This window comes from Blennius ocellaris (genome assembly GCF_963422515.1).
Source record: "Blennius ocellaris genome assembly, chromosome: 3".
Lineage (NCBI taxonomy): Eukaryota > Metazoa > Chordata > Actinopteri > Blenniiformes > Blenniidae > Blennius > Blennius ocellaris.
The window spans coordinates 11,353,792-11,369,461 of record NC_137652.1 but is presented as its reverse complement, the minus strand read 5'-3'; the positions used below and the strand labels follow the sequence as shown (position 1 = coordinate 11,369,461).

The window sequence follows — 15,670 nt, the reverse complement described above, 5'->3', positions numbered from 1 at the left end:
CTCTAATTCTCTACTGAATAATAATAACAATAGTAATAATAATAATAATAATAATAATGATGATAATAATAATTATAGCTGTTATTGTTGTTGTTAATAATAGTAACAATTCTGCCTGTTGTATAAATACATCTGCAGCCTATTATGTGAGTTACCCACACAGATTAGCTTTGGCTTTGGATTCACTTGAACCGGTGAGGGTGCGTAAGCCACATATTGATTACTGAAATTATCAATTAAATCTGATATGAACCTATGTCAATGGTTTCACTAGAAATTCATGAATCAATTCACTGGGTCATAAAGCGACTCTGTATTCATATTTGAGACCTCAATACTGAGTGTACCTGAAAGTGTTGTGACAGCTAATGCAGCCATGAGCTCACTGTCAAACTCTGATCTATTCAGCGATCATCCATCCAGGGGAGCTTTAATGGACATATTCAGCATCATTATAATGTGATGAGAAGGGAAATTGTGACAATTGTGGCCTGTAGGAAAAATTTTTGTAATATCAAACCTTTTTTCCTCCATCAAACTAATCACTGTGATGTTATGCTGTGGTGATTCAAATAATAACTGTGATGATTAACATTTTTCGATGTTAGTGTTAACTGGTGTAGATTGGAAATAAAAAGGCCCCAGTGACCTGAGCTGAGTGCATATCATTAGACGAAACTACTATAATCATAGCTGTGTATGAGCACATGCAGCTGGAACGTATAGTGAGCACATTTTCCACATCGGTGCCGATGTGACCTCTGAGAATAACACATCAAAGTGTTTTTTAATGTGGCCCCTCGGTGTGACAGAAAGCTTTTAGAGGATTTTTCCTGTAAACGTCATGTTGGCAAACATCCACGGTGCCGAGCTGTCCCAGAGCAAAACACACAACTGAATTTTGTCCAGCTGCATGGTTGCTGATCTGCTGACGCTGCCTTAACTTTGTGCAGCTGGAACAATACCAATTCATCATGGGACATGAACTTGTTCTTTTACTGGGTTTTCTTCAACTGTGGCTTTTCTCTCTTGCTTACTCTATTGTGGAAAACCTCCTGCTTGCCAAATCTTTGCCAATTCCACTGAACTCTTTAAAAACAAAAAAGCCATTTTGTCTTCATAATTTATGCTTTCAAATATTTTTCGGTGAATATTGACCTGAAAAAAATGTGTCACCTTCTCAGGAGCTCAAAGACCCCCAGTGTAGAGATGAGATGGCGGCGGCACGCGGGGCCCTCAAGAAAAATGCCACGATGCTCTACACGGCCTCACAGGCTTTCCTGCGCCACCCCGACGTGGCAGCCACACGTGCCAACCGAGATTATGTGTTCAAGCAGGTCCAGGAGGCCATTGGGGGCATTTCCAGCGCTGCCCAGGCCACCTCGCCCACCGACGAGAAGCACGGCCACGCTGGCATCGGAGAGCTGGCTGCCGCCCTCAATGAATTTGATGTGAGTCGATAAGCAATCTGTTCTTTGCTTTTAAACACAACATTCAGCATGGAGATATTTCAACTGCAGTCCAACTTTCATGGGCTAATGAGCTTCTCAAGTGTGCACAGCGACATTTCTGAAGTGTGTTAAAGCTTGCTGAGGTACAAATTGTCAGGACGGAAACGGTAAGGTTGGTTTTCTCGGCATGTAGCTATACGACTTTCCAATATGTAAGATGACACTTCTTTACTTTGTCTGTACTATGCCATCACATAAACAATAAGAGTTTATTGTGTCAAATTTCCCACCATTAACGAAGACATGCTCTTCAGAAAGATAAAGTACAGCACTGTATTGTCTCTCAATCTGCTTTCTTCTAACCGCCTGACATTCTCACCCTGTTTCAATTGTTATTATTTTATAAATAATTTGTCGGCGAGGCCACTGTGGCAAGTGGAGATGAAGGCTGGGAGGGAGCACAATAGTAACGGTGACAACAACAGTAATAACAAATACAAAAACCATTAACACAATAGCTCATTTACAATAACAGAAGACTAAACACTACAATCAAAGCATGTATGGGGCGGGTGTTTGTGTGTAAGTCTTTCACCCTTCAAGTTGTTTTTCAAATTGTTTTCACATCTACAGTAATTGCTTCGTCAATCATTTTTTTATGTGTTGCAGATGTTGAAAAGTACCGTTTACATTTGACATGATTGTTAAAATGAATGCTATAAGTAATCCTTTATACATTTTAGTATCTCATTGTCTGTAACATATGGTGACATACTAAAATGGATTAACATTGATTCTGCTGAGGTACTGAAAAAGTTGACATCAATTATTGAAACTGAGGAGCGAGAGAGACAAAGCTGAGGTGGTTTTGCTCATGTATGTTGGAAAGACGACGGCTACGTAGGGAAAAATGATGTTGAGGCTGGAGCTGCAAGGCAGGAGGAGAACAGAAACGCTTGTGAGAAGGTTCATGAGTGGAGTGAGGGAGGACATGCAGGCGAGGAGGGAGGACATATGAGAAAGAGGAAACAGTGGAAAACACTGAAGGGGAAATTCTGAGAGAAGATTTGGAAAAAATGTGTATCTGAAGGAAGTTTAGGGGGTTAAACATGCATGAAGATGCTGGCTTTCACAGGTGAATGGAGCAGGAGGGGTAAACTGTATAACATAGAACATGCTCCTTGTATCTGAAACGTTTTTCCTGTAAGCTGATTCTCTGCTACCATCTAGTGGACACCCAGTGGCAGTAAAACGTGCAGCGCCTGTAAGCCTTTTTGCAGTTAAGCAGATTGTGTCTTCTGGATATTGGCTCATTTATCTTTCCAAACACTGTCATCAAAACACACAGACAGAAGAACCAGCGGCAGCTCTAACTGTCAGCTTTCAAGAACACCGTGGGAGGGTTACACATGGCATTTTAATTCATAATTCATGCGTCAGATCTTCCACAGCACGAGTTCGGCCCTTCAGGTTGTGCCATGACTGATGAGGGGCTGACTGTATTTGCATATAGACTTAAGACTTTTAGCTGACGTATACAGAGCAACTTCAGATAAATACCTTTTCTTTAACAACACAAACATGATGTCAGAATAAAGTAAATATGATGACTCTTTACAAAGATATAGTCATAGCTGTCGACAACATGACAAAAAAGAATGGGTTGTACATTTTATTTGGTTGCTTTACCCATTTTATTATAATTGCTATTCTGACACGTGGCATGTCAAATTCACATATTTCTCACTCAATAAGCTTTTCTAATGAAATAATTAAACACTTGTGTTTTAGTATTTGCATCAGTCTGTATGCATCATTGTTGTGCAAAACAAGCATCTAAAAAAATACATCACAAAATACATGAAATGATTTTTGCTTTTTGCCATTTCTGCTGTCTAAGATGTTTGTGGAAAAGGAAAGTTTAGAAAGTCAGATGAGAACTCACTAATACTTGTTGCTACCAAAGCAATGCCGTAAAACTTTTTTTTAGATGACTTTCCTTTGAGTGGATTGAATACCTGCTGCATCGGACATCATTAGGATGTAAATTAGCATATAAAATGAGTGTGACTCTTTTGCTCGGCACACAACAGTGATTATTTCAGTAATTACTCAACCCACAGGCTAATTAATAATTATCCTCAGCATGAGGGACAACATCGACAGGATCCGTTCTGTGGGGCTATTTTATGGACAGTGGTGGGTTCATCTAAATTACTACCAAATAACATAACTATTAAAAGTTAATATAAGTAATCATGACCTCCTCTTTTATTGTCTGGACCTCTTCCAATTGTGATTTCAAAGAAAGGGACCTTCCACTTCTATGCTAATTCAAGGAAATTATTACTAAGTAGGTGCATAAACTGCTGTAATTGAATTAGTCTTTGTAATTTGTTCAGTATTGTGTCTGCATTGATTGGCCAGTGAAGCCCAGATAGGCTAACAATCCAGGGATTATACATAAAAACCCTTGTAACATCCCTGCAGTGACCCTGTCCCTGCTTTACAAGCGCAAACCCACGTCATTACCGTGATGCTTCATTCAGTCTATTTCAGGTTAAAAAAAACATTACAAAAAAATTAATAAAAGCATTTGTGATGCTTTAAGTGTTTTTGTACCAGTGGACAACTTGAAATACCTTTATCTGTGTGCTCGTAGATTATCGTTTTACCCTGAAAACACCTGCTTGCGTTGCACCGCAGCCACGTCTGCTAAAGAAGCAGCAGTTTCCTCCTCGTGTAAATGAGCTAATCTGGATTCAGCTACAGAATCAAATCATCCATTTAGTAATAACCTTGTTCTGATTGGTAAAGCCTGACAGATGTCACAGTTTCCCTCGCTGCAGTAGACATTGACAGATGTGATTTTGTTCAGTCTTTTGTGCTTGGAAGCCTTTATTGCCACATCCACAATTATGCAGAATGAAATGTTCATTTTTGAAAGAAATATTTTGCTCTTTTTTGTGATGATTGTTGAATATATTTACATAAGTCTATCATATTTACATAAGCATAAACCTACAAAAAGACCTTGGGCTTTTACTATCCGATGTCTTGATCTTGCAATGCAACATGCATTCTAATGAATAAACCTTGGCTTTTTGATGTGTTTATTAGCAACGGTTTATTCTATGGTGAATAGTGTTGCAGCCATTGCTGTATGTCATGCTATAATCAGAGTGAACACAGCTGTAGAAAAAGTGCCCTGCAGTTAAGATGAGACTCATCTTCGATAAATGCTTCTGCTGTCAAATAATTATACCCACATCTAAACATAACTGTTGAACATAACACTTTTCCCCTCCATTCTTCCTTCTTTTCTCTTCGTTTTGGGATGCTCTTGCAAGTTACCTTTTCTTTTCTTTTGTTAAATTGAGCACCAGCTGTGAAAATGCAAATCCATGTTTCTTCTTCTTTTTTCATATTCTGTTCTTTAGATTTGTTTTGTCATGGCCATTTGTGGCTTACAGTATGTGAGTGACACCTTGTGGTAAAGCTAAGAAGTTGCGAGTCCTCTACGTTTAAAGAAAATCCTCCTGCTGTGTGCAGACTAAAGTCGCACCATCATTGCCTGCGCCATAGATTGTAACATATATAAAACTAAAAGCTAAAGAATGAAAAGGGTTATAGGGCTATGTTGTGTCTTCTCATGCGTTTGCTGTCATGTTGTCATTCACAAGGTCATAGCCTATATACTCTCTATTTTCATGCAAAACAGTATGGGATTTATTTTTTAAATAGGCCAAAGATGTGCTTAATGTGATTCCTTTCAGCCGGCAGACAGGCAGCAGTTAAATGAGACAAATTGCCCTTTGCTTAGCCCTCTGTGCTCGCCTGAAGCTGGTGCATGTTTAATTCCTAACTTACCACGGAGACGCAGACTATGGTCAGATCCTCTCGGAATAGTAATGAACTGATATACTCATCTATGAGGCACAGCGCTTTCAGGATTTTGTGTGCGTGTGCAAGCCTTTGCAGGGTTTTGATGTTTTCTGCACATCGATCCAGACGCGCCGTGGTGTTTGGTAGTGAAACGTGTGCATATGTATGCACAGTCTTGCAGAATTTGCAATGCATATACTTCCATAATACAATTAGAGCTCCTCTCTGGCTGTTCATTTCTGTATTCATGCTGTGTTTTTTGTATGCATTCCTCTTAACGCTGTGTGCCTGCTGCAGCGTTTGATTATTTGCATATGTCCATGTTGCATTGATCTGCTTCTCTTCTTCTCACTGTTTTGTAAAGACTGGACACAACACCTGACCATATACCACAGGCTGCGACAGACACAAACAAGCCCCCCCCTTTTTTTTTTTTTTTTTTTTTTTTTTTTTTTATAATGGAGCACTTTTTTGTTTTCGGAGGACTGAGTTAACTGGTTTTATCCTGATGCTGCTCATTTCATTAATCCATTACTGGATGTGACTGAGTGGAGAGGAACAGGTTGTTCTCTCTGCCAAGCGGATCGTCATTTTGCTCACACTATTGGATTCGAGTCATTCATTCTCAGATCAGTTACTGTAGTCTTCAGATGCTTCTTTCATTCAGAAAGAAGCATCTGAAAGAAGCATACTCTTAGTCAAACAGTATTACAGATGTGGCACATTGATTTATTGATCAGGTTCACATTTCGCATAGGACCACTTTTTTTCTTGGAATGCAAGAATACGCAATCGTGTGTAAAAGCAGTGGGAATATAGATTACCTGTTCAGCGGATTTGCTAGTGGTGGTGATGGAAACACTCAGAAGTGTTTTTTTTTTTTTTTTTAGTGTAGCTCATATGCCAGAGAAATCAAAATGACAAGGATGTTGAACACACTGCTTCCACAGCTCCTGAACATGCACAGCTTCTGACACTAAAGGTTAGACAGGATTTTTAAATGCTTGCCACAGACGCAGGTCTATAGCTGGAGTGAAAGGGCAGCTTATGAATAAGACAAGGAAAAGGGAGTGACCTCGTCCATACTTTTTTTTCCCCCTCCCTTCCTGACACCTAGAATTATTTTGGTATAAGTCAACTTGGGACACTGGGGTATGAGATCTATTAGGAGAGAAAAGGGAGGCCATCATCAGGTCAGATTCACTCAATTTCAGCAGCGTTTGGCATATAACAAAGAGGCAGCATTAGCCTTCCAACCACCTTTTACCTTTTAAGAGTTCTTCATCAGATAGATTGGAAGGGCATCTTGTCACTGTGCGCTGATCATGCTGGGGAACAGGTTCAGTTTTGAACTTTTTGACTATATTGTTTAGTTTTGAGTGTAATTTTCAAAATAGTCATGGATGTTTGACATTTGAGTAAGCATGTAATAATTTGCTATTGAACCATTTTCAATTGAAAAGATGTAAGTAAGACTAAAGCGCCTAATGAGCATTTGAAGGTGGACAGGATGCCTCTGCTTTGTCTGCCTGGTAAAAATGGAAGCGCAAAAATATACAAGTGCAACCAGTCTGCATTGGTGATGCCATTTAGAAGTAATCTGAATAGTAGTGAGTATTGGAGCTTTGGCTTCACATCGCCCTTGTACACACAAACACACACCTGGCCCGACGCCGAGTGACTATTTAACAAGGAACACCTGCTATGCATGCCGTTTTATTGTTTCAAAAACTAATTCAACCCGGAGTGATCAGATAAATGAACACTCGACCAAATGTCAGCATGAGGAAAACCACCTGATATGATGGAAACCCATCTGCCTCTATTTTATAGTTGACACTAAAAAGACTTTGACTTAGACTTAATGTGCAGGTCATATAGCATCTGCTCACTCTGACGTAAACGAGTGGCAGCCGATGGGCCACATACTTTGAAATCTGCATGTCGATTTCTAAAGATAGAGAAAAAAAATAATTGTTTCACGTCAATTTTAGGACCATTTGATCAAGTTTAAAAATTGAAATTACTAAAATTACTGTATCTATTATGAAAAAGTCTAATAAGAAAATGAAAAGTTAACACGTTCAAATGAGAGAAATACAGTTGGTCAGTTTAATTGCTGATTTAATTTTCATAAATCCAACTTGTGCACTTCAGTGGGGATGATTCCAGTGTTGCGGCCCTCACAAATGATTAAACCTGTCCCTCACTGAACGAGACTGAAGAAGACGACCAGTTCTGCGTCAGCCACCAGAGGACGCTCAGTAAATTTTGGCACCACATTGGTGGAGTTGTGTTTTACATGACCACAACCAATTTTAGATAAATAATTTGTAACGTCACTCAAACGAATGTGCATCCTCCTCACAATGACCGGGTGAGGAATCTTTTATTTACAAGATTATCTTTGACAGATTTTCAAACAGTTAATATCTCACATATTAGTTATACATCACCATTATAATTACACAAATTGACTTAGTTTTGAATTTAAAAAAAACAACAAAAAACATTACTTGGACACTTTACCAAGTGAGAAAATAGAGAAAGTACTCTTTTTCTTCTCCAAACTGACCTTTTTTCACTCTTAGTGTAAATTTTGCTTTTAGTGGCCATTGGTAATTAGCCAGGGTGTCACCCTGATCCACTGTGTGTTCACCTTTGCACTAACCTCAGCTGAATCCACTTTCCCAATAATAACTGGCAGCGATAAATTCAACACTCTTAAAATAGATTTTATTATAGCAAGCATGGCAAAGGTAACGTGACATTCGGGGACGGCCACCGTTAAATTTGCTATGGAGGAAAAGCCCTGTCACGTTGGAATAAAAGTCTTCATTTAGAGATATGAACTCAGTGAGAGGACAGATGGAGTCAGGGCCCTGAGGGAGTTTGGGTAAAGACCCACTGTGGCACACACGTGCTTGGGATTTTTAGGTCACGACACACATACACAATGTAACAATTCTGTTAGATTTAAGGAGCTCAAAATATGCTGGAAGAGTACATTGGTTTCCATGCAGCCAAAATGCTCATCTTCAGTGAGGAATTGTGCCCTATATACTTGCAATTCTTTCTGAAGAGGCCTTCACCTCACCGAGTAACTGCAGTGTGCAAGTTAATATGCGAAAAAAAAAAAAAGATTTGTGTCTGTGTTACTCTTCCACTTTGAGCCTCCTTTGCTTTGTGCAGTCAAAGACAAAAAAGACCTTTTTTTTTTTTTAACTTCGACTGTTGGTGTTTCTTGCTCTCAAACTCATTTGAAGTGCCACATAAGGCATCAAAACTGAACAGCAGCAAATAGTTCTCACAGCGATCCCTTTACTATGAAGAAATACAGAATACACCGTGACTCGGATAATGGAAGTGAACAAGGAAAGGCCTGCCAGCACAAGTATGAGTTATAGATGCGCCCCCCCGCAACCATAGCGGTGGCTACCGCCCTCGCCGCTGCTGCTGCCTTCGATTAGATGAGCCAAGAGGAGTGGAGGAAAGACGGAGGCGGTGTCTTTTAACATAATTGTGATTGCATCAAAATGATTGCCTCGTCCTCAGCTTTCATTCTTCTCTCCCGAACCAGCATATTAAATTTGCCCTGAGAGTACTGTTATTTTATTGTTTGGAGGTGGACATTCTATATTCATTATTTTCTCCACTTTGGCCCTGTGCTGTGTCATTTGGGTGTCATATCTGCTTTGTGTGGATCAGTGCAAACAGGTGGTCAAAGGTGCAGCTGTTCAAATACACTAACCTCAGCCTCAAAGTACACAATATGTTCATGCATTGCCCAGCAGGTGGCAATGTTTAGTTACTTTTAGGACTTGTCTGTCCTTTCTACTCATTCTCCTCCCTCTCCCTATATTTTCCATTTTTATCCCCTTTTCCTGCAAGTCCTTAGAAACAGAGATTTTCAGTCTTGCTCAGAGCAAGTTGGCATCACCTTGTATGGTTTTGTGTCATTAACAAGAAGCTCTTTCCTCATTCTGACTGCTTTCAATGGGCATAGATCCTTAAATTGAGCTTTGCCAAAAGGGAATGCATTGTTGGATCACATGATTTTGCTGCTCCACCATGACCTCCAAGGAAAAAATGTGTTGGGTTGTAATGCTTTCTTCCTTACTACATCACTACACACTTGGTAGACTTTGTACTGTAGCCTTACTCTCCCCAGTCCTGTGGTGTCATCATGACTCTTGTATAGCTACAGCTTCTGACATGAGAGTGCTGTGAACAGTGCTCACTGACTCGGTACACACAGATACACAAAAGCACGTTTCATTCACACACACTGCAGACGTGCATACGCTGGTAAAGCAAAGCTTTGAGCCTGCGGCAGACATCCATGTCATTTGGATCATTTTGCCATGGCATATATTTCAATCTGTTTTTCCTCTACCTCATTCTTATTTTTGTAGCTCTTTTTTATTTTTGGAATTGGTATGTTTCTCACTCCCCCTTTCCTGAATCTCTCCTATCCCTCTCCTCTTTTTTGGGGGTTCTAAACATCTTTGATGCATCTTGAACCAACAGAGGTGTTTGAAATGCCAGCATGCTTACATGCATACCGACTTAATTTGGTTGCCGCATTGTGTTTTTATGCAAACCTTTTCTCCATATATTGCAGGCCCTGTAGTCACACTGCACAGCCATATGCTGGTCCTCACTCTGCATACATTACAGGCTAACTATAACCGGATTTACTTGCTAGCTCAGGGAAAGTATGCATGACAGCCAGCCCTTTGAATCTCAGTGTGCAAGCATTGCCTCCAAGTGTAAGTCTCTTCCCAGAGCTGCATGCGTCTATCTGCGTAGTGACAGGTAATTGGACACGTTTATGTTTATGGGATGACGCATTGAGACTCTCCTTGAATTAGATCTGATATGGGAGCTCTAATAAACATCATAGCCCTCGGAACAGAGTGAAGAAGCTGTTCTCCCCTGCTTGTCTGTCATCCCATGTCTCGCTCTCTCTCTCTCTCTCTCTCTCTCTCTCTCTATATATATATATATATATATATATATATATATATATATATATATATATATACTTCTTATTTGTATGACAAACATGCACAAGATGGGTGGGTGTAGATGGGGTCTTCATTGTTTGTATATGCACAATATAAGCCCAGTGTTGACCTTTTCCGCATGCTGTGTTTGTGTATGAGATACTGCTGGACGAGCCTCCGTGACGACGGCCAGGGAGCAACCCGGCTCTAATGTATGTAGATGTATTCGTAACTGAGGGATGGCTTTCTTGGTAATTGCTATATCAATCTATGCACACCTATTCATGCCGTCTCATTTAAGGCTCTCTCTTTTTCACTCCGTTCTCACATGCGTGCACACAGGCCAAGTCTGATACTTCCTCGCTTCTTCATTTTCCCTCGCTTCTTTATTTTGAACATCTGGGTGCTAAGCACATTAGTAGTTACTCTTTGACGGAGAGGAGTCCCGATCCTCGCACTTCAATTTGTGAAAGGTCAATCCTCAACATCCACAGACGCCGACTCGTGTGCAGATGCGTATAGACCCCCGAGCATTAATAATAGCATCGAACACGGTACCAAGTGACAGTGTTATTGACAGGAACCCTGTTGCGTTCAATAAAACTCCACTCCCACTGTCATTTTCACCTTGGCTGAGCCACGTGTTAGCCCAGAGGTGCACCTCTTAATTACAACATCCTCTGCCTGCCGATTACAACATTGCCTCATTCTCCATGGACAGATGCACCTGTCAGGAGAAATATGAATTGGGGGACTAAGCTGAAGTAATGGGACATGACCGGGGGAGATGGAGAAGTATTGGTTTGTTTGTTGCCGTACAGTAATTAGCCACTGCCTGTCTTGTCTTGATGGCAATAAGGCATGAGCGAGCTGCGGAGGAGGCAGACAGAGTGGGAGGGGTCACGAGTGAACAGGATCCATACTAGTTACAGTTGGAGCTTATAGACCGTGGTCCATTGTGCCTCTCCACCTACTCTTTTCCAGAGAGCTCAGTTTGCAGCTTTCGGGAATTACTCAGCTGTGCTTCTGTATTTCCAGTTATAGATTCAGTGCTGACTGATGTTCTGCCAATACACTCTGCAGTTTAGTTTCACATGCATCCACCATGCACAGTCGAAATACTTGTGGACAGTAATTATCATATCAAATGGGAAATCATACCATTATTTACTGTCTTTGATTTACATGTGTTATGCAATCTTTTGTGTCTGTGTGTTGTTTTTAACATTTTAGCATTCATTGTAATTTTTCTTCAAAACTATCCCTTTAATGTTTCATAAAATATGTTTTACAATTACAAATGTGTTAATTGTAGTAGTAGTAGTAGTCAAAGTACTGATAATGGCAAAATCTGCAAAAGCGTTTTTTTGCTGACCCAAGAGGAAATGCAAGAACACTCCTCGTCAAAGGTTTGGCCACACCTTCTCATTCAATGTTTTTTGTCTATTTGCATCGTAGATTCTCACTGAAGGCATCACAACTCTGAATGAACACATGTGGAAATATGTAATAAACAAACCAGTCTGAAAGAACTCAAAACATGTTTTATATTTTATATTTTTCAAAATAGCCAAGGTGTATCCACACTTTTGACTGGTAGTATATTTGGGATGAAATAGTTCACAAAGTCTCTCTCCATACATGTGCAGTCATTATATAACTAAATTAGAACATCTACCAAAGTGAAGTCTCTCACTGCATCTTTGGACCTTCTTTACCGTAACTCTCTGGGGATTTGATTGTTGAGTGGGAGCAGCAAATCATTTTATTTTTATAAGAAGACATCTTGCCTTCCAGTCAAGGTCTTCTCGGTAGGCGCATCACATGCCAGCTTGCCCTTTCAACTCTGTTCAGCCTCATGGTTGCCGGGGACCGTTGGCTTTTGTACACACATGCATGCAAGCACACACCACATACAGCAGGCTATACTCCCAGAGAGTGACAATGTCGCCTATAGCAACAAAGGTTAAAGTTTAGTTTGCCCGTTCCTCTTGAACTTGTCGTCTATTGTAAAGGTAAAAGCACAAGCAAATCAGAGACTTTCCATCTTTCCTTAAGGGTGGTGTGTTTGTCCTTGAGTTTCACTTGATGCAAATTTTGTCTGGGCAAAATTCTTAGTCACATTCTTGGAAACACTTTTCTTGCATACACTTAACAACTCATTGTGACTTGTCAACACATGTGCTGAAGGCTCCCGATTTGCAAATACAATGTAACAAGAAAGTAAAACAAAAGATAATACATTTACAACTTGTCCAGCCTTTTAGTCCTTTTAGAAGTGGCTCCTGTTGTTTTGACACAGACGTTTTTGTAGCACTTGCAGTAGGATGCAATCAAATACTCTCACACAAAGTCCAGCGGTCTCTTGAATAGATTCATTTCTACTATTGAATATGTTTTCAAACAGCAGCTGCACCATTAAATCATGCCCTTTAAAAAAAAAAAAAAAAGTGATGTGCAGTTCTGCAGGACACCTTCCACGCTGTTTCACTTTAGATGTGCTTCATGCTGAGGTTTTGCTTTGCATTGGGTGCTGAAACAGGCCACATCATATTGCGAGGCAACGTTTAAAAGCCTGGGTGCATCCTGCCTTTGCGCATAGTCAGCTGGGATCGTCTTCAGTGCCTCTTGAGTTGGGTAGAGCGATATAGATGGACATTATTGACACTTCCTGTAACTGGCCACAACCATCCATTATATCCGACATCCTACATTCCATACGTTCAGCAGGATTATCAGTATATTTTGTAACACTTGTGTTCACCATTAATTTCTTTCTTTATTCTTTAAATAGCGGGTCTTAAAAATACCCCAAAAAAGAGACCTGGATAACAATTGTAGCATAACATGGCAATACGAATTTACCAGTCACTCTCACTTGTCCTTTCATTTGATGAGCAAATGGACAAAACTATTAGGATTTACTGCATTTCATGTCAAGGAGCATGAGGACAATTGTTCACAAGATTAATAAACAAGGAAATACACAAACAGGGTGGGTGCTCTGCAGTAAAAATCAGTAAAAATGATTTGTTGTTGCAGGGATGAAAAAAAAAGAGCTGAAGATGAAGCCAGAGGAAATATTTTGAATCGGTGGTGAACTACCAGTCCTCATCAAAACTTGATTTCTCTGACACACTAGTCCTAATTTGAGTTCCGTTTCAACTTTGGGCAGGCTTAGAAATTTGTCAAATTTCGATGGGCAAGAGGAACTAACCGATAGCCAAGCATGCTTCTTTGAATAGCACGGCACTTCGAAAGTCTCTAATTTCCCCCTGTGGCTTCCAGAATGGAAGAGATGCCCCATATCCCTCATCTGTGTTTGGAAGATGCACTAATGCACTTGAGAAGTTGCTTAGATGAATGTAGCTATGTTGACAGGCCAATTTAGCTGTCATTTTGAGATAATGGGAGAGTTCTGTGGCAGTGAGCACATCCGTATCAGTGATCATCCAGAGTCCAGCTCTCCCATATCTGAACTGAGGCCACTTCTTCACTCCTTCTATTCCTCAGAGGAATTTTTTTATGTTTTGCCAAGGAAATTTTAAGACTGCAATTTGGAGCGGGACCACTGGATTATGTAAAAAGTCGAATGCAGTGTACTTGGACAAAAACACAGTTGCAACAGTCAGTGAAGGATGAGGAGGCGTTCCCACTTCCAGGTTGTCAAGTTAAAGTTTTCATTAGATTCAAGTTTCCCTTTCAAATTGAAAAGAAAGCCCTCCTTGAAGGATAACGCAGCATTGAGCCAAGTGATACATCTCCTTTCATCAGCATGGCTTTCACTGTCAAGACTCCTTTTGCAGCAATGAAATCGACTGTTCTTTCATACCCTTGCTTTCCCTGCATTATGTCTTCATCTCGTTAGTTCCACATCTTTTGCCTTTATCCCTTTTCCAGTCTCTTAAATCGTGTAATGGTGCCTACTAAAGCATGCACACTGTTTACATCGCCACCGCTCGCAGTTGTTCGCCCACTTTCAGCCTGAATGGCATTCGGTGACAAGCAAGTCTTGGCTGAAGGTTGTGAGTGTCTTCTGAACGCTATCATGCAAAAGCTGCAGCATTGCAATTAGAAACTTTGGAAATTGAACCTTCCTTCCTTCCTTGCCAAGCTTACTGGCTGCCCCCCCCCCCCCCCCCCTCTCCACCACTCATTCTCTGCACAGAGGTAAATACTCATTTGCAAATCCACCAGAAGATATCTTCTGATCCTACATCCTTTCTCATTCAGCAAATCATGTGCAATGCTAAAAGACATCCAAGTAGAAAACTTTTTTCCCCCCCCATTGATTTAAAGCTTTTCATACTTTGCAAAAAGAAAAGTGAGTGATGTAGAAAACATCGCCTTCAAATTTGCTGCCAGCCTTGTTCTTTTGTTCTGTCTTTGCTATAGCCACTAATTGTACTAAGCAGTAGTTCAGTGGGTGTCCTGGTAGTTCTGCCCGTTAAAAAAAATGAATGACATGACCATCTTCCATGCTGCGCTGCACAGTCAATGTGAGCTCTTCTAAAATTACAACAGAGCGATCACATAAGCAGCCATGAAAATATATCAAAAAAAGGCGTCTGAGCTACAAGGTGAATTTACCTCCTCTCACGTATTGCTGCAGCCCCCTCCAGACCAGTGGAATAGTGTACTGTGTGTTTTTTTTTTTTCTTCTCCTTGCCAGAATCGGACAAACAAGGACCCACTTCAGCTCACAATAACCTCAACTTGAAAATAAACATTTATTAAATTCTGCTGGAAAATGATCGAATTCACATGGTGAATTTAGTATTTCAGTATAACACAATGAGAACAAACGGCATGCATTAAATATATTACTGGCACAACACAGCTGAAGGGGAAAAAAACAACAACAAAGTTTTGGGTATGTTGATAGAAATTGGAATTGGCAAAGAAGTGAGAAAGGGGTGTAGGAAGCGGTGCAGGAGGATGAAACCGTGTTGCACGTTCAGTCAGTTGTCACCGGTGTGATCGGTCAGCCTCGGCTGTTACCACACTGTGAAGGAACAGGAAGTGCTGTATCGAGTTCTTTTGATGTGCTCTGGCGGTGAGCTCCTCTCTTCTGATGCCACTGCGAAGCATGCAGCCGGGGAAGAGTGAGGGATCTTGTTTCTACGGCAGATCAACAAGCACATTCTTCATATGAATGAATGTTTGTTTTTATGTTGCGCCACAGAAGTTGTTCATCGTACATGGAATAATGTGGGCCAGAATCCTATATCATGTTGTTTTTTTTTCTTTTTTCTTTCTTGAAATGTTTTTACTGTCGGTTTCTCTTCCTATTTGCTCCTTAAATCACAGTTTTTCTGAAATACT

General features: G+C 40.4%; 1 protein-coding gene across 1 annotated transcript in view; it reads left to right on the top strand.

Annotated features, from left to right (window-relative positions):
• ctnna2 (catenin (cadherin-associated protein), alpha 2) overlaps nt 1-15,670 on the top strand; it is a 353,855-nt gene that overhangs the window by 64,183 nt on the left and 274,002 nt on the right. Inside the window, exon 6 of the mRNA XM_080518161.1 lies at nt 1,185-1,451. Coding sequence (XP_080374287.1) covers nt 1,185-1,451 — 267 coding nt within the window. The remainder of the gene's footprint in view (nt 1-1,184; nt 1,452-15,670) is intronic.